The 22,630-nt window shown below is 35.0% G+C and overlaps 3 protein-coding genes and 1 non-coding gene across 4 annotated transcripts; 3 read left to right on the top strand and 1 right to left on the bottom strand.

Annotated features, from left to right (window-relative positions):
* Window positions 1-106, top strand: LOC111907521 (small nucleolar RNA R71). Its single transcript, XR_002855583.1, has one exon. It is a non-coding gene; the product is annotated as a small nucleolar RNA R71 (small nucleolar RNA).
* Window positions 107-8,785: 8,679 nt separating this feature from the next.
* Window positions 8,786-11,543, bottom strand: LOC111907516 (laccase-4). The gene is made up of 6 exons (XM_023903320.3): window positions 11,389-11,543; window positions 11,152-11,303; window positions 10,546-10,790; window positions 10,344-10,472; window positions 9,315-10,235; window positions 8,786-9,226 (listed from the first exon to the last, which is right to left on the bottom strand). The coding sequence occupies exons 1-6, from the start codon at window positions 11,488-11,490 to the stop codon at window positions 9,096-9,098; spliced, it is 1,680 nt and encodes a 559-aa protein (XP_023759088.1). The 5' UTR covers window positions 11,491-11,543; the 3' UTR covers window positions 8,786-9,095.
* Window positions 11,544-18,897: 7,354 nt separating this feature from the next.
* LOC128125879 (uncharacterized) lies at window positions 18,898-20,609 on the top strand. Its single transcript, XM_052767650.1, has 3 exons — window positions 18,898-20,145; window positions 20,235-20,426; window positions 20,583-20,609. The coding sequence occupies exons 1-3, from the start codon at window positions 18,898-18,900 to the stop codon at window positions 20,607-20,609; spliced, it is 1,467 nt and encodes a 488-aa protein (XP_052623610.1).
* Window positions 20,590-21,817, top strand: LOC111907515 (uncharacterized). Its single transcript, XM_023903319.3, has 2 exons — window positions 20,590-21,133; window positions 21,200-21,817. Exons 1-2 carry the CDS (start codon window positions 20,699-20,701, stop codon window positions 21,488-21,490), a joined length of 726 nt encoding a protein of 241 aa, XP_023759087.3. The 5' UTR covers window positions 20,590-20,698; the 3' UTR covers window positions 21,491-21,817.
* The last annotated feature ends 813 nt before the right edge of the window (window positions 21,818-22,630 follow it).

Below are 22,630 nucleotides of genomic sequence, written 5' to 3'. Positions count from 1 at the left end.
AGGTCGTGTTGTGGGCAGTTTGTAAGCAATCCCTTGTACCTTCCCATGCTTCATACAAAGATTCTTCAACTTTTTGTTTGAAGTTAGCAGTGTTTTTCTTCAATTTTGCAACCTTTGATGGTGGGCTGAATTGTTGGATGAACTCTTCACGAAGTCTTGCCCATGTGTTAATAGCTCTGGGTGGAAGTGCTTTGAGCCAATCTTTCATCGCTCCTCTAAAAGTCAATGGAAGCATTTGTAACAACACTGTTTCACAATGTACCTGAACGGAAATAGCAGCTAAATTACCTACTAAAGTTATCTAAGTGACTTAAGCAAATAAAATGGGGTTTTTCTAGTTTTTCAAGTCTAGAAACTTAAAATCAATTAACAAAGAAATACTTTAAACTAAAGAAGAGAGAAGAAAACATTGTTTAAATCAATATATTAAAGAGACTTTTGTTAGATTCGATTCACTTACTCATATGGTTGGTTTTGTGGAAAGTGCAATGGATTATAGTTTTTTTTGTTTACCGATTCCTAGATTGATTAGAATTATGATCAAAAGACTAATCCTTTAGCTAAACTAATTCAATCATTCAGTGATCAAGTAGAAAAATAAACAAGCAAGCTAGTGTGAAGTTCGAATTAAGGAAGACTCGTAATTTTGATTGATATAAATGGTTTTAAATATCAATTAAATACATGATTGTTTCTCATATATTATCTCTCATATCACTTTCCAAACTTTTCTATTTAACCCTAGGTTTTTGGTTAAAACACTATTCATATAACCTTGTTACTCACAAAATCATAAGATTCAAGCCAACTAATAAAGATAGATCATCAAATCTCAGTTAAACTCAACAATAAACATAAAAGAAGTTGTCATTAACATAAAAGGTTCTTTTAACAAGAAACCATAATAAATAAACACTTAGCACTAATCCAAATCCACTCAATAAACACATAGTATGCAAGATCATCTAGTCTAAACAAAAGTTAGGGGTTTAGCCCATAACTACTGGAAACAAACACGTAAAAACGAAAATCACTTTGATAGACATTATCAAAACAAAGCAATAGAGTAATTAGAAGTAAAGTTGCCTTTAGGTCTCTTCAAAATCAAGCTCTCAAATGATTATGCACTCCAAAGCCTCCAAGGGATGTCTATGGTCTTCAAAATTAGTCAATAGCTTTCAGAATAAGTTAGGGTTAAGAGCCAAAATGATTAATATATAGTTGCCAAAAATCACCTCCAATGTTGTGGCAAATAGTCCCCATAGTGTGGCGACCACTTAAAAAGCGTATTCTCCAAGGCACATATCAGATCGCGAAAAACCAACTCACCACAGCATGGCTAGGGATCTTCTACAAAAAACTTGAGAGACCGCTCAAAAACCCACAACTTCCAACAAACAACCCAATAACTTGAAAATGCTTAACCACAACAATTTTTTCGCTAACTCTATGACCCAATTTCCAGAGAAAACCACACAAATCGGGAACTCTCATAACTACAACCACAAACCAACTTCGTTACTATATTCCCTGAAACCGAGAACTCATCAGTTTATACTTCAAAAACCTTACCCTAAGACTAATGATCGTCTATTCATCAAACCTACCCCTAGTCATTGAATAGGAACACCACCAAAATATGATGAAAGAATACCTAAAACATACCGATCGCGAATTCTGCTCAATCCCAAATCCGTAAATTGTTCCAAAAAACCTTACAAACTTGTCTTCCTAACAAGTCATCACCAACATACTGCTCTCTCGAGCATAGTGATGGTCCATCCAAGAATTTCAACTTGCATCCAAATCCCTTATCTGCTCAGGTGTACATCCACCTGATAAATCACTCGATACATTTACACCGAACTTCATGACTCGAGTCTCCATAACCAATACCTAACATTGGTAACCAAACTTAAAATAATAGACTGCAATCAAACGATGTTCTTATTTCCACAACCCCACAAGATACTACAGATGCATAATTATTACTCCTAATAACCTTTAACTGCCAACAAGATCCAAACTAGCTAGTCACTAAGCCTCCCGACTCTCACAATGCGCTAACACCCAAGAATGCCAAGAAAACTAACGATCTGATACCTAAGAGTCTCAATCAAAAGACTATCTAGTCCCACCCATATGAATCATACAACCACTAGTTCACAATACATTGTGACTCCTATTACCCATTAAACGATAAACTCATGGTACTAATTTGATCATGCGGTCATCCCAACAATGGCCTGAAGACTCATGACCAGCACTATAAGGGCCTAAAGATATCTAGCCATCAATCCAACGACTTGTAGGAACCCAATCAACATCCATCTCAATGTTAACCAAAAACAAATACGGGTCATACCCTTTTATCACGCACAATTCCTTTCATAGTACAGGCTGCTACCAATGCAAAATCAGACGAAAACATGGTCACACACAATCAGAGAAAAAGATAGCATGTTGCACTATTGTTCCATTTCAAGGGCTACAACCAACTAAGATCTACCATGCCAATAACTCGAGCCTAATTTTTTATGCTATCTTACTCAGCCTACATATATCCCCAAGGAAACACATAACCAACCCTAGATTTACTGCACTCCACCTTCCTCAAAACTTTGCCCATATGTGTGGTACCATAAGATCTAACTGGAATGATGAACCTCAACTGCTAATAGAAATTTCCTCATGAATGGCCGAAACTAAGATCCCACGCCTTGATTGAAACTGAACAGATCATACCAATATGCAACTAGCTTGATAAATCTTCCAATGTTATCAGATATGTTGCAAAAACCCTAGTTGGGTCAATCCGGATGCCAACCCCGCCAACGCGATATGCCAAAATTGGATTTTGCACAGATCTAAAGCTACACTTGAAAACTAAACAACGCTGCCCCAACATCCGATCTTCCAATAACCAAGGAAATCTACCAAACTCGGCCCTGCTATGAACAATAATTCCACAACCAACCATTGAGGGTACCAATACCCAAAAACCAAAATGTACAATGTACTGATTTTGACAATAGGTCGATGCATCCGTTGAACCCCACTGATACAGCTCGAAACTTCCAAAGATCCTCTACTATTGACAATGAATGAAAAGACCAATGATCGAGAGTGCATTGAAAACTAATCCACTAATCTAATACACTACTGGACAAAGCCCAAGAGGAACTAAACATACCAAACTTCGAAAGGTGATTGACGATTAACAACTGTCCATCATAGAATATAGTTATCCATCTATACAACAAGTTGACAAATTCTTCAACAATCGATACTCAACCTGAGTGACCCAAATGCCTCTTGACCTATTCCTCGACGTTCCCAAAAGGAACCCCTGGCTGCAACGAGCTCCTTGTCCAACAGCTTCTTGTCACTAAGACGACTCTTGCATTCCTGAACACATACATCTGATGGAAACCTGCTCTGCGCCCCCGTCTTGACCAAATACTGAACCAAAGTTTTGCATACCCAAACCATAAATCCTTATGACACATGCTGCTAAAACCATAACTTGAACAGATCGCTGATTCTCTAAGCAAAATATCCAACTTTCCCCCATTTAGGGTTCTAACCACCACCATCTAACGTTGCAAACAGACCAAAACTCAAAGCAGAAATAAGCTCATAAATGATTTCAAGGCTCAAAATAAGTGAGAGGAGGCTAGGGTTTCGAGTTAGAGGCTCAAGACGGTGGAGGCTGAAGTTAGGAAGGACCCCCAAGGGGTTAGAGACCTTAAATATGGCTCAAAACCATGAAAATAGGGTTTTTACTCTACGGTGGTATGCCCAACGTACCTAAATTTACACCCAGTGTAATGCCCTAAAAATGTGTTTCTTCAACCTAGTGCGCCCAACGTACTAGCTAGTGTACGCCCAACGTACTGTCAGATTCCCTATTTCTAGCTTAACTTCAAACAACCATAACTTCTTCGTTTTAACTCCGTTTCCGATGATCTTTATATGTAGTGAAAGTTATTGAAGAGCCCCACAATCCTATCTAATTACGTTTACCTTAAAACATACCAAACTAAAATCCTTATTCCTAGAAAGAAGTTTGAAACATCACTTTTCTCGTTTTAACCTTTGACTCCAAAACACAAACCAAGGGATTGGATTGCATAACCACTATTATCAACATCCAACAGGGAATAAAACCTATTCACTTGAAGCCCAAGGCCTTTACATGATCCATTTATTGTCTAAAATCCCGATATAAGAAACTTCTCGAACAGGATGTTATGGAAATATAGGGATGTGATACTTCCCAATTTGAAAGATAAGTATGCTTTGTAAGATATATCTTTGGTGTATCAAGTATAGATTTTGGTAAGTAATAAGAAATGAGACAGTCATAGTAGTTGGCTAGCGAGCAATTGAGGACTAGAAAAGATAAACACCCAAGATTTTTCATGATTGAAAACGGGTTATGAGAAAATAGAAAGAGAAGTTATGAATCACGTGATGAGATGGTAATATTGAAACATGGTAAGTATGATGTCCATGTAGTATGTCAGCGCTACAGGTGCATATATGGTAATGAATTAGGTATAATAGGATGCTTAATTTATAAGTGGTTAGTCATCTTATGAATAGGCCTAAGAGCAAGAAAGATGGATCAAGATACATCAATGATAGATTAGAGGAAAGATGGGACAGTTAGTTATCACCAACTGATAGGGTTAGTTATATATCTCACTCTCTCTACTTAAGTTAATTATATATATATATATATATATATATATATATGTGTGTGTGTGTGTGTGTGTGTATGTGTGTGTGGTAACATGTTGTCGCACGCGTATTAAGCAAATAAAGTTATCACTGTTGGTTGCACTAAAAATATAGTACAGGGAAGCAGGGTCGAATCCTCAGGAACACAGCCTAAAAGTCAATATCTTTTTGCATCATGCACAATCTAGTTAAGAAACAGAAATATAAAAAGAGGGTTTTGATTAAAACTAAAAAACTAAAATTTCCAATGATATTAAATTTAAACGAAAATCAATATTAAAAATGATTTCAGTTATGTTGTGGATTTCCTAATCATGCAACTAACTCTGATTTGATTATTTGAGATGCGTTTTATCTAAGTTGGTATTGTGAAAAACTAACAAGCTCTAGTATAATCTCTTTTACCTAAACTAGTTAATCAAAACAAGCACTTTGAATTAACCCTAACTTTTTACTGTTCAATTCAATAAGCTCTTAATTAAATCAAAAAAATTGCATTAAGTTCTTTGTAAAATTCCTAGCAATACCCAATACTTCTCATAAGCTCGGAAGCATAAATGTATGATTTTTACAATTTATACCAGAGTTAAATCCCAAAACGGAACCAATCTGATACTTGTTACTTTTTACTAGTTAATTAGAATAATTACAGATTCTATTAACTGACTAACTTGAATGATTAAAACCCTAGCTAGGTGATCAGACTAACAAGAATTTAAAACCAAACATTCATTAAGCTCAAAACTGAAAAATCTAGATAGAAACAAAAAATGAAAATTAGATCTGAAAGCTAATCATATGAAAAGTACTAGTTTATTTAGAATTGAAAACTAACGTTTAGCCAGACATGGCCAAAAATGAAATCAAACTAGATAAAAGAAACATTTATTGATCAATCTAGATAAACTAAATGTGTGAGATGATTCGCAGTCTTCAGATCTCCAAAAGTCGATGAAAGAATTCAAAAATCGCCTTCTGGAGTGGTTTTCTTCGTTTGGAATCGTCCAACTCTTACAACTGATTATGATGGTTGTACTTATACTCAAGGTGGAAGCTTCTGGAACAAGAAACTGATAACGTGCGATCACAGGTTTTGAAGAAAACACATCACGAACCTTTTTAATGAAGTACGATGTTTTTCTGGGCTTTTTTGGAAAAGTTACGATCACATAGAGGGAAGTTACAATCTCATGTACATAGGTTGCGGTCACATGTATTGATTTATACTTCAGATGACTTCTAGACGGCTTATTTTAACCCTGGGAAGCTTCGTGGCAAACATGCGATCGTAGGAAAAACATGCGATCACATTTTAGGCTATTTAATCGCAGATTTGTCTTTCTCATAAACGCGAAATTTTTTGGAAATTGTGTCTAGTTTTCAGAACATTTTGAATCTCGTCAATCGGAGTTACAGTTCATGAGATATGGTCAAAATACCGACAGGGGGCCAAAGCTGTCAGCAACATCCTCTAGCTTCAGATTGTAGATTCTATCTTCATGTGATCAATTCATCGAATGTTTCTTAACCGAATAATCTTTCAAGCATTTCTCAACATATCCCTTCAGTTTCTAACTCCATTTAGGCTCCAAATATGCATCCAACTGCTCCCAAAGCACTGTTCACTCGGACTATCTAAAATTAACATAAAAAATATGAGCAGTATCAGAATTCTAACGAAAAACATGAGTTGAACATTATTTAATTAAATTACGTGAAAATGTACAAAATATGATGCTAAATGATAATGAAAACTACCCTAAAAGATGCATAAAATGGCATCTAACAATATGTGTGTGTGTAAAGAGTCATGTATCTGAGCATGACACAGAGGAAGGAAATATAAGGTTATATACATTATATCCCTATGTAAGATTAAGATAATGTGGGTATACGTGTAACACATGTATATGAGCATTTATGTATAACCAAAGTATGTACAAGTGGGTAAAGAAGAATATGGGTATCATCACTAGGTATACCCATAAGAGTAGATAAAGAAAGAATATGATTGTATGTAATATAATCCCATGTATAAATAGATGATAAGAAAGGTGTATGTGTATACCTAAGAGATAGAAGATTATTATATATAATATAATCATAAGAGTATGTAAGTATGTCTAGCTACCATTAGTATTGTAGAATGCTACATAGATAAAGATTAAGTACTTAATGATTTAAGTACTAGAAGAGAAAGATTAGAAGGTTTCTTGATGAGACATTGATATAGATGTTCCTTCGTAGACAAAAGATAGATTGTTCCTACGGGAACATAAGTATGGTTCCTTTAGGAACAAACGATAGAAAATTCATGTGGGAATAAGAGTAAGGCTCCTATGGGGACAAAAGATAGAAGATTCATTCAGGGATAAGAGTAGAGATTCACATAGGGACAAAGAGTATGATTCATGTGGGAATGAGATTATTTCACTATGGGGAAAGAGATAGATGATTCCCTATGGGAATATAAATAGATGATTCTTGCAAGAATCTAGATTGACTATGATTAGAAGAGATGGAGAAAGGTTCATTGGGAGGGACAAGATTAGAGAGTTCTTTTTAAGAACTTAAATGTAACCCATAAGAGGTTAAGAGTAAGGAATCCATGAGGGAATCAATAGTAAGAAGGAAGATGAATGATCCGTGAGGGGTCATAAGAGAGAGAGAGAGAGAGGAGAGGGTAAGATTAAGTTAGCGGGCCTAGTTGAGATGAGACCTTTGGTCTATAGATGTGTATAGAGTGATGAGGCACCAGAGATGAGAATAGAGAAGAGAAAGGGTTAAAGTATGTATATAACATGAGAAGAGCCTGTTAAGAGGCTGAGAGCAGAGTAAGAGACATAGTTAGAGACATAGATAAAGTGAAAGAGGAATTCGTTAAAAGGCTAAGCGATAGAGTATGAGAAGGGCATGTCAAGAGGCTAAGAAAATAATATGAGAAGAACATGTTAAGAGGCTTAAGAGAAAGAATATAGGAGAGAAAGGGATAGAGGTAAGAAAGAAAAGATAGCAGTGTATACTATAAAAGAAAAAGAGAACGATTAGATAAAAATAAAAGAGAAGAGTAGCAATGTATGCTATTAGAGAATGAGTTAGAAGATAAAGTATGAGAAAGAGAAGAAAAGAAAGAACAATAACTCACCAGACACATAGTATCTGATACTGCATAATTTTATGTTTTTTAGGTTCAGGTTGTAGCAACCGTTGTACCAGAAGAGAAGACAGGAGCACAAGGAAGACTTAGATAGTAGGATGCCATTCTTTGTAATTCTTTGTTGTTCTTCTAATAGATAGATTTTTATTGTAAACCCGTGATTATTTCCTGGGAAGTAAAAACTTTTATTTTTTTTTAGAATTTCATGCTTGTAAGAAAACTCTGTTATTTCACATAGAATAGATGTATTGAAGATCTGGGTTGTTACAATATGTATATGTGATAACTTTATAAAATAATGGGGTTTAATATAGATTATTAAGTTCCAATCAGTAAAAGGAACATTTGATACTTACTCTGAAAAGATATCTATTACAATATGTTTTTTTAGCGTTTTGTTTTAAACATAAAGAAAAAAATTTCATACTAAAGGAATCCAAGCTTTTTGGTGCTATTCTTCTTTGATGGACTTTTGGTATTTATGGAGATCAAGAAACGAAGTAAATATTTCAAAGTAGGCTTAAACGGGTACCAAAAATACTCAATGACATTCAATCATTGTCGTACTCATGGATTAACGATGGGTGTTGCTAATAAGACACCCCTTAGACACCCTATTATCATTTTTATAAAAATTCAACCTATAATCAACTACTTGTAATCAGCATTTTCGGAAAACAATGCAATTCCAATTAATAAAAATATTTTAAAAATTAATTAGGGTGTCTATATGGTAAAATGGGATGTCTTAACCCCTTAACGATTTATGCAATGTGCCTTGTTTTACTTGGGTTATTTAGGGTTGTAATCATTTGAAGGATTTGCCCTCGGTATGGTAATTTGTAATGGTCCTGACATTTTGTTAGTTCTAATATAATCGACTTTCAAAGAAACATTACATTTATTTAACTATATCACTAATGAAACTTTGTATTTATTTCCAGACCGACAAATACCATTTTTAACTAAACATTAGAATTTAGTAGTGAGAAATGTATTTATAAATAATTACAACCACTCAACTTTAAAAAAAGAAAAATAGATCGAGAAAAGAAGAAGAAAAAAAAAAGTTTTAAAAGGCTTGGCACGTTGCACTAGGCCCAATAATATTTGGATTTTGTGTATTAAACCCCGAGCAACTTAAAATGGGCTGCTGAACTCATTGATTTCGTGAAAACTTCCATAAAATGTTCTAACACTTTGGGAGATCACTGGGAGGTGGGCGAATCGACTCCTTTGGGCCTTTACCATTGTCCACAACAAATGCCATCTTCAGTCCCCATGTCGTGTGCACTTCCAGATGACAATGCATGAACCAAACTCCTGAACAACATATCGATTGAAAATGGTTTTAAAACGATGATCAAGTAGTTCAAAAATACGTAAACTTAAAGCAAGATTGATAATGTACCAGGATTGTCGGCTCGGAATCTGATAGCAGTCCATCCTCCCGCCGGGACTCCAACGGTGTTCCTCTCAACAGGGTCGACAAGATTAAACTTCTTAGGATCAGTAATGGGGTTGTAATTACCGATTCCCCTTCCTACCACGAAAAAGTTGAATCCATGCAAATGAAGCGGATGGCTTTCCGGTGTGAGCATTCCGGTGTCTTGCAAGACGAGTTGCACGGTGGCGTTATAAGCAAGTCTGTATAATCTTGTACCGTTTGTCGTTGCAAAGTTCGTCGGCTGGGTGCCGGTGTAATTGTATGGCGTTAATGGCTTGCTAGGGAAGTCGTCGGTGAACACTCCGCTTATATTAAAATAATGTGCTTGCAGAAGTGCGGTTGTCGGCATGATAAATGTGATATTATTAATACTGGCAGCCACCCTGCTACCATTAACACAAGTCGAACAAGGGTTGATTCCAAGGCCGATGGTGAAAAACAAGTCATGATCGATAGTCAACGGGAAGTTCGCGGGGTACTTCACGGAATTCAAGCTTTTCAAAGAGTTTATGAAGTTGTTAGCGACCGGAGTTGCGTTTTGAGGTGGAGGAGCAACCAGTTTAGTGGCAGCGGATGAGACAGTGCCGGAGTAATGTAGGGCGGCGGTTGCAGTCACGTTATCAACTGCAATGGGTGCATCCATGAATGGAGAAGCTGCGACTAGGTATTTTCCAGCAGTTTGGGTGGCTGTGACAAGTGCGTTTGTGGTTTGTCCTGGTGCTATTAGAACCGTGTCTGTCGTAAAGGGTTTGACATAAGTTGCATCCACTTCCACCACTGTGAACTTATGTCCGGCGATTCTAAAAAACAACTCTTCATTCAGTGCAGCGTTGACAATTCTTAGCATGTATGTCTTTCCTTGATCCACAGGTAGTTTGAACCCACCTTATATATAAATTATATACACAACAAAATTGATTGAAATTTTTAAATAATCTATCGCTACTAGAAATCTTTGTGTGATAGTTTTTGTACATAAAAAAGCCTACGTACCATTCTCTACACAATTCGAAATAGGTCCAGGGTGTCCATTGATGGTGTGAGCATCTGACACATTTGGGGCTTGTCCTAGTTTTTGCGCCTGGTTGATCACAGCTTCGGTATCTGCTTTCCACCATTCTCCTGAAAATCACAAGCTTAAGTAAGTTAGTTTCATGAATCTTAATCCTTTGCAAATAATTAAGAGAGACCTTACCCAATACAACCACAACTTCCTTATGAGGCTTCGGGTAGGGGTAAGGGACCCCACGCTTTGGCAAGATGACAATGGCACCATGGACTGTGGCCCTTAACCATAAAATATGTGCATGCCACCAAAGGGTTCCTCTTTGACCAGTTAGGGTGAAGTTATAAACATAGGTCTGCTCCGGCTGAATCGGGCATTGTGTTATGTAGGCCGGGCCATCAGCCCAACCTGTCCTTAGTTGTCGCACACCATGCCTAGGTTTGTCACAATAGCATCACTTGTGTTAGACATCAACATGTAGAGCTTTAGATTATTTTTCAAAAGTTTCATCTAAGTAGAAAGTGTGGATTCCAACATATATAGAAACAGAAAGTTGACACTATGTCTAACATGTTGGATATGCTTGACAAGATTAGAGTAGATGTGTTTAATTAACCTTTAAGGTGGTGCTTTGATACCATGTTAGTTAAGATATGTAGAGTACTAGATTTATTTCAAAAGAGCATTTGAGAAAAGATTGTAGACTTCAACATATATAGAAGATGTGAGATACTAACAACTTGAACATGCATTAACTTGAAAATACATATATAGTTAAGAAATAAAGCTACTAACCAGTGGACACTAAGATTATATTTGACGTGATTAACCACCTTGACCATTACCGTGTCGTCCTCCCTGGCGACTATAGTCGGACCTGGGAAACGACCATTAACTGTCACAATAGGCTTACTTTCGCACAATTTTGTTGTGTTCTTCATCACCACCTGCATATATTATCAAAACATATAGTTTCAGAAAATTAATCACACAATGTGCTTTGTACATTGAAAATTTGCATGAAGTACCCACATTGAATTTGTAATGACGGATCCGGCACTCGACTAATGGTGGAAAAGTGAAAGCCGCCATCACCGCCGCTACCACCACTAATCGCAACCATGTCATCACCATGTCTCTTCCCTCTTCTTCTGTTTGAAGTTCTAGTAGTTTGTGGTGGTAGCAGATAGAACAGAAAGCATATAAAGGGGAAGTATATAGTGGCTTTGCTGAAATGTCCCTTTTACCCCGTTAGGTGGATTGGGTAGGCTTAAATCGCATACGTTTCTTGCTTAGTGCATTTTTAGGAATAATTTCACAAAAAATAAATAATGAAAATGAAAAAGGATTTGGTACAATATCTACTACATTTTACTTGGCAGCTACACAAAGTTGTTATGCGACAACTAACTTTTTATACTCTTAAGTTACGTATTGCCTTGTTTTTCTATATACAAATAAATAAATAAATATACATACATACATAAGTGTGTGTATATATATATTTTCTATTTTTCGCTCTAACGTTTCAACAAACCAGCACAACGGAATATATCTAATTATAAATTATTATATAGCGGAGAGGTATAATTATGACTATACATGTTTATACATATATGTCTAATCATAAATGATGACACATACATGTCTTAAAATGATTAATCATATATGATTATGGTGGTTGGTGGTGGCAGAGTCGGGGACGGTAGATGTGACGGGGGTCACAGTGGTGGTGGTGATGGTGACAGTTATGGTAGTAGGGAAGGTGTTAGGTCGTGGCGCACCCAGAGGAAACCCTTTCGGCCTATGCAAACAACATGTGTCACCATTGGATTTGAGTGCATAGGGCACGCCTACACCTCCCTAAACTCTTTAAATATGGGATGAATTTTCTTCTTTTGGTGCTCATTTCCTTTTCAAACTCTCTCGACATTTCTCTAACCTCGAGCCCTGACCTTTTTGAGTTTTCGACCACTTTAGCGAAGCGATGCGGCATCAGAGAGCCCGATAAAAAGAAATATTTGGAGTCAAAGTGCTGCCCGTAACTTCCCGAATTTTCGCTGAAAAACTTGTAAGTTAAGTTATACTTGTTATGCTTTAAGTGTAACTTATATTTATGTTCATGGTAGTTATTATGAACCTATAAGTAAGATTTATTAGCAATTCTACTTAAAATATTGATCAATCTACTTACGGGACTAATGTTTAGTTTAGATCGGTGAGATGTTAAAGTGAATTTTCTAAACGGCACATCTTTATACCAAATGGATCATATCGCCAATATGATCTTACATGGTCGTTCCTTATTTGACAGAACTCAGTATTCTTTGGGATTAGTGAATCATCTAAATATTTGTCATTATACTCAAATAGTTAATAACATGTAAAGTATATTATAGGTTGATATGTGTTGGTCAAGTAGTCTGCAAAGTTACCTACTTAACTGTTTTGAGACTATTCAAGTGAGTTATCTCAATGTATTATGTATTGTATTATATATCCATTTATGTTAGAATATAAGAGCTAGTATAGTAGAATGTATGCATAAATTTGTAGAATCTCTTTATGATTGAATGTTGTTTATATGATTAATTCATTATGCATAAGGAGTTGACAACAGAATGACGATAGACCATGAGCCTATAGATTTATGTTGACGACGGAACGGTGTTAGGCTATAAGTCCATATACACACGTTATTGGTAGAACGACGAAAGATCGTAATCATTGTTTGTATGCAAGTATGTGTATTGTGGTATATATATTTTAGGAAATTCACTAAAGTTTTAGCTTATAATTATTGAATAACTATTGTTCAAATTGTTCTTCTGATCGTGGAAATTATCCAACATGATAATACTCACATCGAAGAAATAAATATGTTTTTAGACTTCTGCTAAGATTTTTTTTTTCTTTTTTTCTTTTTTTAAATATATGACCATGACCTTTTAATAAAAAATGGGCTTTCTGAGTATATTATATGTATTTTACAAATATTATATGTATTTTACAAATGAAAATTTTATGTTAAAAATAGGAAGTTTACACATTATGTATATGTATTTTGATGATAAATCTTAAAAACAAATATAGTGTCTCTCATTTATAAGTACTATATGGCAAAATAAGATATCCAAAACAAAGTATCAAAAAACTAATAAGTTCCAAGAACAATACCGTGATATTAATATTGCGTTGTGCCCTATTTTAGTCTTCCAAATATTACATAACATTTTGTTTTGTATAATTCAATATTTTTCTGTTTAGTCTCGTCCGTTTATATTTATTTTCTTTATTTTTTGGTACACATGTCAAATGGTACCTTTAAAAATAAATAGGTCTCCTTTCTTATGTTTTTCTAAATATCCTTTTTACATAGCATGTGCCATAATTGAATTAGAATATATTCAAAATGTACGTTAAATGTGTTTAACATACTTTGTTTAACCGGTCAAAGCTTATCTACAGTATAGTATAGCTATAGAAGTACCAACGGGTAGATATGGCTTTCAGAATGATTGTGTTCTAGAAAAAAAAAATAAAAAAAATTGAACGCTTTATTCGTTGAGGGAAAAAAAACATGATTTAACTTTTTGGGTTAGTCTAATCAAATATACTTTTCCAGTAAACTTCTTAATCAAAGTTTATTTATTTTTTTAATTTTGAGTGCCAGGGTTTATTTATTTATTTATGGCATTCTATATTTTAACAAAAGTAAATTATCATAACTACTTATGTATAAAACCAACTCTTTTATTGTTTTAAAACATTCATAATTATTTTGTTTAATGGAATAGATAAAGCTTTTATCTTTTAAAAATGAATCCTAATTCTAAGAGTGGATTGATTAGAACACAAGTCAAAATTACATCTGACCAACCAATGACCACAACTTTTGCACAAACACCACTTTTTCACTATAGTCAAAGAGATTACTTTGTGATTTTGGAAGTGAGACTCTTCACCTACTTGTTATTGCTATCATATATTATAAAAAATATATATATATATATATATATATATTTTGTTTGAATACATATGAAGTTTGATTTGATTTTTTTGTACGGTGAATAAGTTTCATTAATCAAAGTGGTTAGCAAGAAGCTTAATGCAAAATGGACATTACATATATTAAAATTTACAATAGGAAAAAGAAGTTCCTATAATTGTGAGGTTATGAGCTAACATGAGGATAATGTTCAGTTCGTGGAAAGCCTCGAGACAAAGCAATTGAACTTTAATTAAATCCATTTCACTAAGCTACATTTGTGGAATCCATTCCTTAAAGATCAACCATCAACAAACGCAAGGACCTAACAAAAAAGCCTGAAGCATCAGCTAGGCACCTCCTTCCATCTTTGTCCCTTGTTAGGTTTACTCATCCTACAAACTATATCAGGCATGTCTGTTTTATGGATTCTCTACCTCTTTAGAGATGCGTAGACCAGTTCCAATATGATTGCAAGTCCAAATATGTCTCTGATTTCAATCTATCCAAAATTATATAGGTTTTTTGGAGATCCAATGACATATAATTAAGGCCAAATTACTAATCCGCTTGTCTTTCCAGAAGTTGGTATTATAACCATTGCCAACAACCCTCCTGAAAAGTGTACTCAAAATACACCTTACTCTTCACATATCCACTACCATTTTTCTAAAAGTGAACAATTCAAAGATTGAAGACAACCCACATCAAGGCGTCCACCTTCTCCAGGGGTGGTAATGGATTTCCACACCACCTAACATGCATTTTTCTTATATAATATATTCAGTGCTCACCCCCGAGAAATCTCATATGAATACTTTCAAGCAAATCAATTGGCTTCATGGACGCTTTGAATATGGAAAAATAATATAGTATTAGATTTCCTAAAATGGATTCAACAATCGTTAATCTACCACCAACGGAGAGGATTTTTGCTTTCTATGAACTTAATTTAGATCAAAACTTCTTCACAATTGGATCACCAAATGGTTCACGCCCACACCATAAACTTTACTCTTGTGAAAGTTTACCTTTAACTCCGACACAAAAACATCTTAGCAACCTATCAAGATTAATTATATTCATGGACGATCATTTACTTAAAAAATCACATCATCAGCATACATAAAATGAGATAATATGGGACCATTATTGGGTAAAGACAGACATGTAAAGAGATGATTTTAAGTGACAGCTTCCATCGATACATGTAATCCCTTTATTGAAAGAATGAAAAGAAAATGTGACAATGGATCGCCTTCCATCATCACCATTTAATTATCAATTTATTTGGAAGCATATTTGTTTACCAAGATTGAAGCTCTCCGAGATAACAAGAACCCTTTAATTTATCCTCTCCATTTGGCACCAAAGTTCATTTGTTCCATGACCTAAACCAAGTCTCACAAGCCCAATGGAGTAGTCAAATGCTTTGCTGAAATTTAATTTGAAAATCATGATTTTTTTTTTCGTGACTTTTTTATCCCAAGCATGAAGCCCATTGACCATAAGAGGCTCATCAAGAATGTTTCTCCTTCCCACATATGTAGATTGTTATACATTAATTAGCTTAGCAATCACTTTCTTGAGACAAGTAACAAGAGCATTTTGCAATCACCTTATACATGCATCTAATGAGGTTCACATATCTATAATCTTGTTGTAAGAGTTGATCACTAATCATGGATGTGAGTGAAATAAAGGAGGAATTAAAACCTCTAGAAAATTTTCGTGAAGCCTTAAAATATTTTATAAAAATATAAAAAACCATATGTACCACGTCGCAAAAATTCCTTCACAAAATTGACAGTGAAGTTCAACACCTTTTCATTACTGCAACTCCACATGGAATTCTTAATTTCATTGAGCGATAATGATTCTTCATTAAAACCTCAATTGACATCGTGAATTTTCTTGAAGCGATCATTGTAATACCACCAGCTGACGGTGGAAACGTCGGGCAGTGCGACGTTAGAATGTTAGATCACAGACCACGGATATATAGAACCACACCAAATCTTATCACATAATTATTACTTTCTATTATGTATGATAAAGAGGTTACACAAGTGTTCAAAGTATAGATACAAGATAAAGACCAAATAAACTATCAGGACACAGGTACTTCCAACTGCTCTCAAGGGATACTTTCCCCACCTTCAATACTCATTCTCCTGAGAATACATGTAGTTTTGAAATGTCAACATAATGTTGGTGAGTTCACAAGTTTGAATGTTTAAAGTGTTTTTGTAGGGTTTTTATTGTATATTCACTATCAATATCCTAAACTCGCTTCCATGAGTGTGTTATGAGTTTACAAGTTCTTAGGCCTTTTCCTGTTAGTAGTTTTTATTTTGTTAAGCTAACATTGTTATAATGGGCTCCTATAACCGAGTTATGATTGTGACTTTTCCGTCATAATTGTAGCTAGCAAATGCAGATGGGGGTGTCTACCTCGTATAGATCTACACATAGCTTTCATGCTCACTTAATATTTAATGATTATAGGTCGGGTTAGCTAAAGGTTATTTAGCTAAGGTATGAATGAAGCGCCACAGTTAACAACTGTTGGTGCGTAGCTGTGTTGATAATTTTGCTTTTCTCCTTTGATTGTGTTTTACTTATTTTATATATATATATATATATATATATATATATATATATATATATATATATATATATTCATATGTGATTATATAATGTGATATTCACATGTGATTGTATATTTTAATATTTAAATGCGAAATTCACAAGAAAATTAAAAAAAAAATTAGCGAAGAACACTCACACAAAATGCATGTGTGTATATAGATGTAATTCATATGTGATTCACTTGTGAATCACATGTGATTCATATGTGAATTACATGTGAATCACATGTAATTCATATGTGAATTACATGTTATTTACATGTAAATCAAATGCAATTCATATGTGTTTCACTCGTGATTTACATGTGATTTATATGAGAATTACATGTAATTTACATGTCAATCACATGTAATTCATATGTGATTCATGTGTGATTTACATATAAACTAAACTTGAGTGCTTTTAAAGATGATCAAATAAGTAACTTACTATGAGCAAACAGGAAACGAGATGACAATTTCAACAAAGCAATCAAACACATAGCTTTGGTAGTAAGATCCAATGTTTGGTGTTTGATTGCAAATTCAAAAACATCAACAACATCATTTTAAGTTACATGTTCATAAAAACTCACAATTTAACAAATATATCATATTCTTAATATGTCAATTGTCATAAAAAAGACAGATAAAGAAAACTCATAGTTTAGCAATCAAACACATCAACAACATCATATTCAGTTACCTTGAAACATCTGTTTTAAGTAGAGTATTTAAATAATAAATTAGGAATCCCTGGAAATTATTATTATTATTAGACAAAATTACACAGATGGTCCCTGTGGTTGGCACGAGAGACCAAAGATAGTCCTTATGAGGAATTTTGGACGAGTATGGTCCCTGTGGTTCCAAATTGTTGCACGAATAGTCCTTATGACATACTCTGTTTAATTGTTGCCGTTTATCTAAATCACGTGACCCATACACGAGGGTATTTTCGTCTTTTGCTTTGTTACACGAAATGATCATATACATAAATGATCCTTACATCCAGCTGCCATTTACGTTGCCCCAAGAAATCATCCCTTTCTTTTCTCCTCTGGTTTATCATCTTCATCACTGCAAAACATCAAACGGAAACTAGGGTTTTCATCTTCATCATTTGCGATGGTTCTAACTTTGTTGAATGTTCGTTCAAAATTCTCAGAAAATCCTGACCTGATCAAAGCTTATGGTGAGTGATCAGTTAACAACTTCCAATTTTGTTAAGTAATTTATGCACATTCAATTTTGAGACTTCATTCTTTCCTCATATCATTATTTATTTGTTTTTCAGTTGAGTTAAGTAGTTTTTGCACATTCAAGATTCACCTTGGGGGTATGTTCACAAAATACCTAGGAAGACGTTACGTTGGTGGGAGTATTGACTATGTTGACTACGTAGACATGGACGTGTTCTCCATACATGAGTTAGACGATATGATGAAGGAGATAGGTTATATCAACGGTGAGCCTATCTACTACCACTTCTTGATTCCAGAGATTGAAATCGATTATGGGTTACTTCCTTTAGGTAATGACTCAGACGTACTTTTGTTAAGTAAGCATGTCGCTAATCATAAAGAGATTATAGTGTATACTGAACATGGAACTACTAGACTCCATACATACTTTATGTCTCCAAATAAGGTCGTATTGGAAGAAATCAATGAGCCTATTTCTCCGGAACTCAGTCGAAAAAAGTTTACAAGTACAGAGGTAGGATCATGTAGTAGAAAATTGGACTTGAATGAGAACTATGACTTTTCTAGGTCTGTTGTACCTTTTGGACATTTTGATAGAGATGTATTGAAAGATGTTGGAGTTCAGCCTGCAAGTGAGGAGCTTAACAAAGCCTAAGATGTTGGACCTTCAGAAGACTTTGATCCTTTCTTTTATATGGATCATAATGATTACCAACAGATGGGGGACGATGATTACCAACAGATGGGGGACAATGAAGAAATTGGAGATGCTATTAGTGATGAGACTAGTACCAATGGAAGTATAAGCGAGGATAGTGACTTTTTAGTGGATGAACTTAATATGGTGGAGGATATCGAAGTGAATATGAAAGACTTCCACAGTGGTGTTTATTCTTTTCCAAATCTAGATAACCACCAATCATTCAATGCACCTGATGTCACAGTTGATGACGATTTGGAGGTGATAGATACACATTTGTTTGAATCAGCTGGTGTAGAAGAAGATGAGAGGAAGAAGTTAATGAGAAGGTTAAACAAACCAACCACGTGTTCATCAAGAGTAGTACATGAAACTGCATTCTATCTGGGTCAAATATTTAAGTCCTCATTAGAAGCGAAGGACTACATTAAAATGCATTCAATTCGAACTAGGAGAAACATTTATTTTGCAAAAAATGATAAACAAAGAATTAGAGCAAAATGCAGGGGTGTGGTCCCAGAAATGACAGGTGGGCCATGGACAAAAAGTAGAATCAAATGCAAGGACAAAACAGTCAGTTCACAAAAAGCAACATGCCCTTGGGTGGTATTAATTTCTAGATCTGATGAAGAAAGCGATTGGATGGTGAAAACTTTGGTTCATGAGCATAGATGTGTGCAGTCAAGATCTATTAAAGCGTGTACTTCTAAGTTTCTTGCAACCACCATTCTTCAACAAGTGGAAGGAAACCCAACTATCCCAGTCAAAGCTTTGCGTGTAGAGTTACAAAAGACATACGAGGTGGGGATGTCAAGAATGAAGGTCTTTAGGGCTAAACAGCTTGCACAGAAACATGTTCACGGAGATTATGAAAAGCAATACAGCCTTCTCAGGGATTATGTACTAGAATTACAACAGTGCAACCCAGGAACAACTGTGAAGATTGATGTATACAGTGAACCAAATGCAAACTTGGAAACTAGGATGTTTAAGAGAATTTATGTCTGTTTAGGTGCATTAAAACTGGGTTTTAAGGCAGGTTTAAGAGATTTCTTAGGATTCGATAGGGCTTTCATGAAGGGACCTTACCCTGGACAGGTTCTCACTGCTGTGGGTCTTGATTCCAATAATGGGATCTACCCACTAGCATATGCCATAGTTGAAGCCGAGAACAAAAGCTCATGGAGTTGGTTTCTAGAGTGTCTAGGTGAAGATTTGGAGTTGTCTACAAATTCAAACTTCACATTTATTTCTAACAGGCAAAAGGTTAGTCTTCTTATGATACTTGTTCATGACATCTGTGTAATTTTGTCTGCTACCTTTAAAAAATAACATTTTTGTTACTTGTTTATTAGGGGATTTTACCTGCCATTGCCAACCTATTCCCTAGCGCTGAACACAGGTTTTGTTTAAGACATATTCACGAAAACATGAAACTACAATGGAGGGGGAAGGAGCACAGAGATCATTTATGGGAATGTGCAACAGCAACAACAGTTAGACACTTTGACAGATTCATGGAAGATTTTAACAAGTTCAATTCAAAGGCATGTGATTGGTTAAAGAAAATTTCACCCAAACATTGGGCCAGAGCACATATTTCAGGTATATTTACCCTTATATAATAGTTAGACACCTTGACAGATTCAAGGAAGATTTACACTTTGACAGATTCTTATAAGATATTTTGTTGCATTGTACAGGAAGAGCACATACAGATATTTTGTTGAATAATTTATGTGAAGTTTTCAACTCAAAGTTGTTAGATGCTCGAGACAAACCTATAATTACATGTTTAAAATATATTAGGGAATACTTAATGAAACGAATTTGTATTGTGCAAAATATGATAGATAAGTCTCAAGGGCCTCTTACCCCAACAGCCACAAAACTTTTAGATGGAGTTAAGAAAGATGCTTCTCAATACACTTGCATATTTAATGGTGCTGAGAAGACTCAAGTTACTGGGACAATGGGGGAACAATTTGTGGTTAATTGGAGGGACAGGAACTGTAGTTGCAGGCATACAGAGATCACTGGGATACCATGCTCTCATCTTGTTAGTGCCATTTGGGATAAGGTTGAGCATGGGGCAAAAAATGTCCCACCTCTTGAGGAGTGGGTACATCCATGTTATAGGTTAAGCACATGGAATGAAATGTACAAGTACAAAGTTCAACCAATCAATGGAAGAAGTATGTGGCCAAAGTCAGATTGCCCCACAACACTAACACCCCCCAAACATACTAAACAGGTAAATAATTTTCAATTTACAAGTTAGTATACGTTTATATTGTTTTATAATTTATTAATTATGCAGGTGGGGAGACCAAAAAAGAAGAGAAAGAGAGCTCAAACTGAAGAACCAAATAATCAAGGTAAAAGTTTGACCAGGAAGTTCCTTACAGTTACTTGTAGCAAATGCAAGAACAAGGGTCACAACTCTAGGAGTTGCAAGGGACAAGGGGGACAAACTGAAGTTAGAAATGTGGTGGCAGGAGGCAAGAAGCTTAGCAAGGCAAAGAAGCAGGGAGATGGAAAAAAGGAGAAATCCAAAATGAAGGAGAAAACCAAACTTAAGGATAAATCCAAAATGAAGGAAAAAGTTTGATTTGTTGTCTTTTGTGTTGTTTGTTATGGAACCTTAGAAAGGTCTTTTGTGTTGTTTGTTTTGGTACCTTAGAAAGGTCAGACTAAGTTGGTTATTGTGTGTCTTTATCTTTTGTTGGTATTATGGTTCACACAGGGTGCTAGACTAAGATGGTTCTTTTGGTTATGATACATTAGTCTGCAAGCTCTTTTGATATTTTTTTGGTATTATGACTTTGCACTTTAAGGTTATGTAATGAACTTTATGACTATGCAAAAGTTTGCATTTTATTTTTGAACATTTCTAATGTTGTTATGGCTTTACAATGGTTCACACATTATACTATAATGGTCTAAACCCTATAAAAACCTTTCACTTTCATTTTTTATACTTTAATGGATCTGGATAGTTAATTAAGTTGCAAACCAATATTTTACACTCATTACGTTCCAGACCAATATTTTTCAATGGTTGCAGACTAAAAGTTTCCCAAATAAAAAGCATTCCATTCATACATACGAACATTTCTTACATCACAAACAAAAAAAACGAAATCATCTTCAAATTAATAGTACTATCTGATTCTACCCACAAGCAAAAGAACCATCATCTATCTACCCACAAGTAAAAGAACCATCATCTCCAGACTAATACTATTAGCATCTTTTGTACACATACATGAAAAAGAAAACCTAACTAAAAACTAGCATCATCTTCACTTTTTTTGCTTCAAAACTTGCTTGCAGCAGAGATTCTTGAAGCTTGTTCTTGGATCTTAGCAAACCTGGAATGACAGCCACAGCCCTTCGACACATGGGCTCATCAAACCATGCAATGAAACCGCAACTGCTAGGACATTTCCAAAACCTACGCCCTGGGTTGAGATCCGTCCATGATGTCACTATCATCGCTTGCCTTCCACAAAAACAATTTACCATTCTTATGCAAATTTTCTTACAAACACACAGAAGAGAGAAGAGAGAAGAGAGAATAGAGGAGATGATAAATAAAGAAGGAAGTGATGGGGGTTTAATTTTTATAGGGAAAGGGACTATCTTTTGCAGATCATGAGAGAGAAGGGATAAGCAAATGACGAAAATACCCTCGTGTGAGGGTCACGTGATTTAGATAAACGACAACAATTAAACGGAGTATGTCATA

The sequence above is a fragment of the Lactuca sativa genome, chromosome 9 (genome assembly GCF_002870075.4).
Source record: "Lactuca sativa cultivar Salinas chromosome 9, Lsat_Salinas_v11, whole genome shotgun sequence".
NCBI lineage: Eukaryota > Viridiplantae > Streptophyta > Magnoliopsida > Asterales > Asteraceae > Lactuca > Lactuca sativa.
The sequence above is the reverse complement of the archived record's forward strand: the minus strand, read 5'-3'. Positions and strand labels throughout refer to the sequence as shown.

Coding starts and splice junctions, on each gene's coding strand:
- LOC128125879 (XM_052767650.1), top strand. CDS start 18,898: ATGGGGGACGATGATTACCAACAGATGGGGGACAATGAAGAAATTGGA. Junction 20,146..20,234: donor TTATTTCTAACAGGCAAAAG/GTTAGTCTTCTT, acceptor CTTGTTTATTAG/GGGATTTTACCTGCCATTGC. Junction 20,427..20,582: donor TTAACAAGTTCAATTCAAAG/GCATGTGATTGG, acceptor TGCATTGTACAG/GAAGAGCACATACAGATATT.
- LOC111907515 (XM_023903319.3), top strand. CDS start 20,699: ATGAAACGAATTTGTATTGTGCAAAATATGATAGATAAGTCTCAAGGG. Junction 21,134..21,199: donor CCCCCAAACATACTAAACAG/GTAAATAATTTT, acceptor TTAATTATGCAG/GTGGGGAGACCAAAAAAGAA.
- LOC111907516 (XM_023903320.3), bottom strand. CDS start 11,490: ATGGTGATGACATGGTTGCGATTAGTGGTGGTAGCGGCGGTGATGGCG. Junction 10,236..10,343: donor TTCGAATTGTGTAGAGAATG/GTACGTAGGCTT, acceptor TTTATATATAAG/GTGGGTTCAAACTACCTGTG. Junction 9,227..9,314: donor ATTCCGAGCCGACAATCCTG/GTACATTATCAA, acceptor TATGTTGTTCAG/GAGTTTGGTTCATGCATTGT.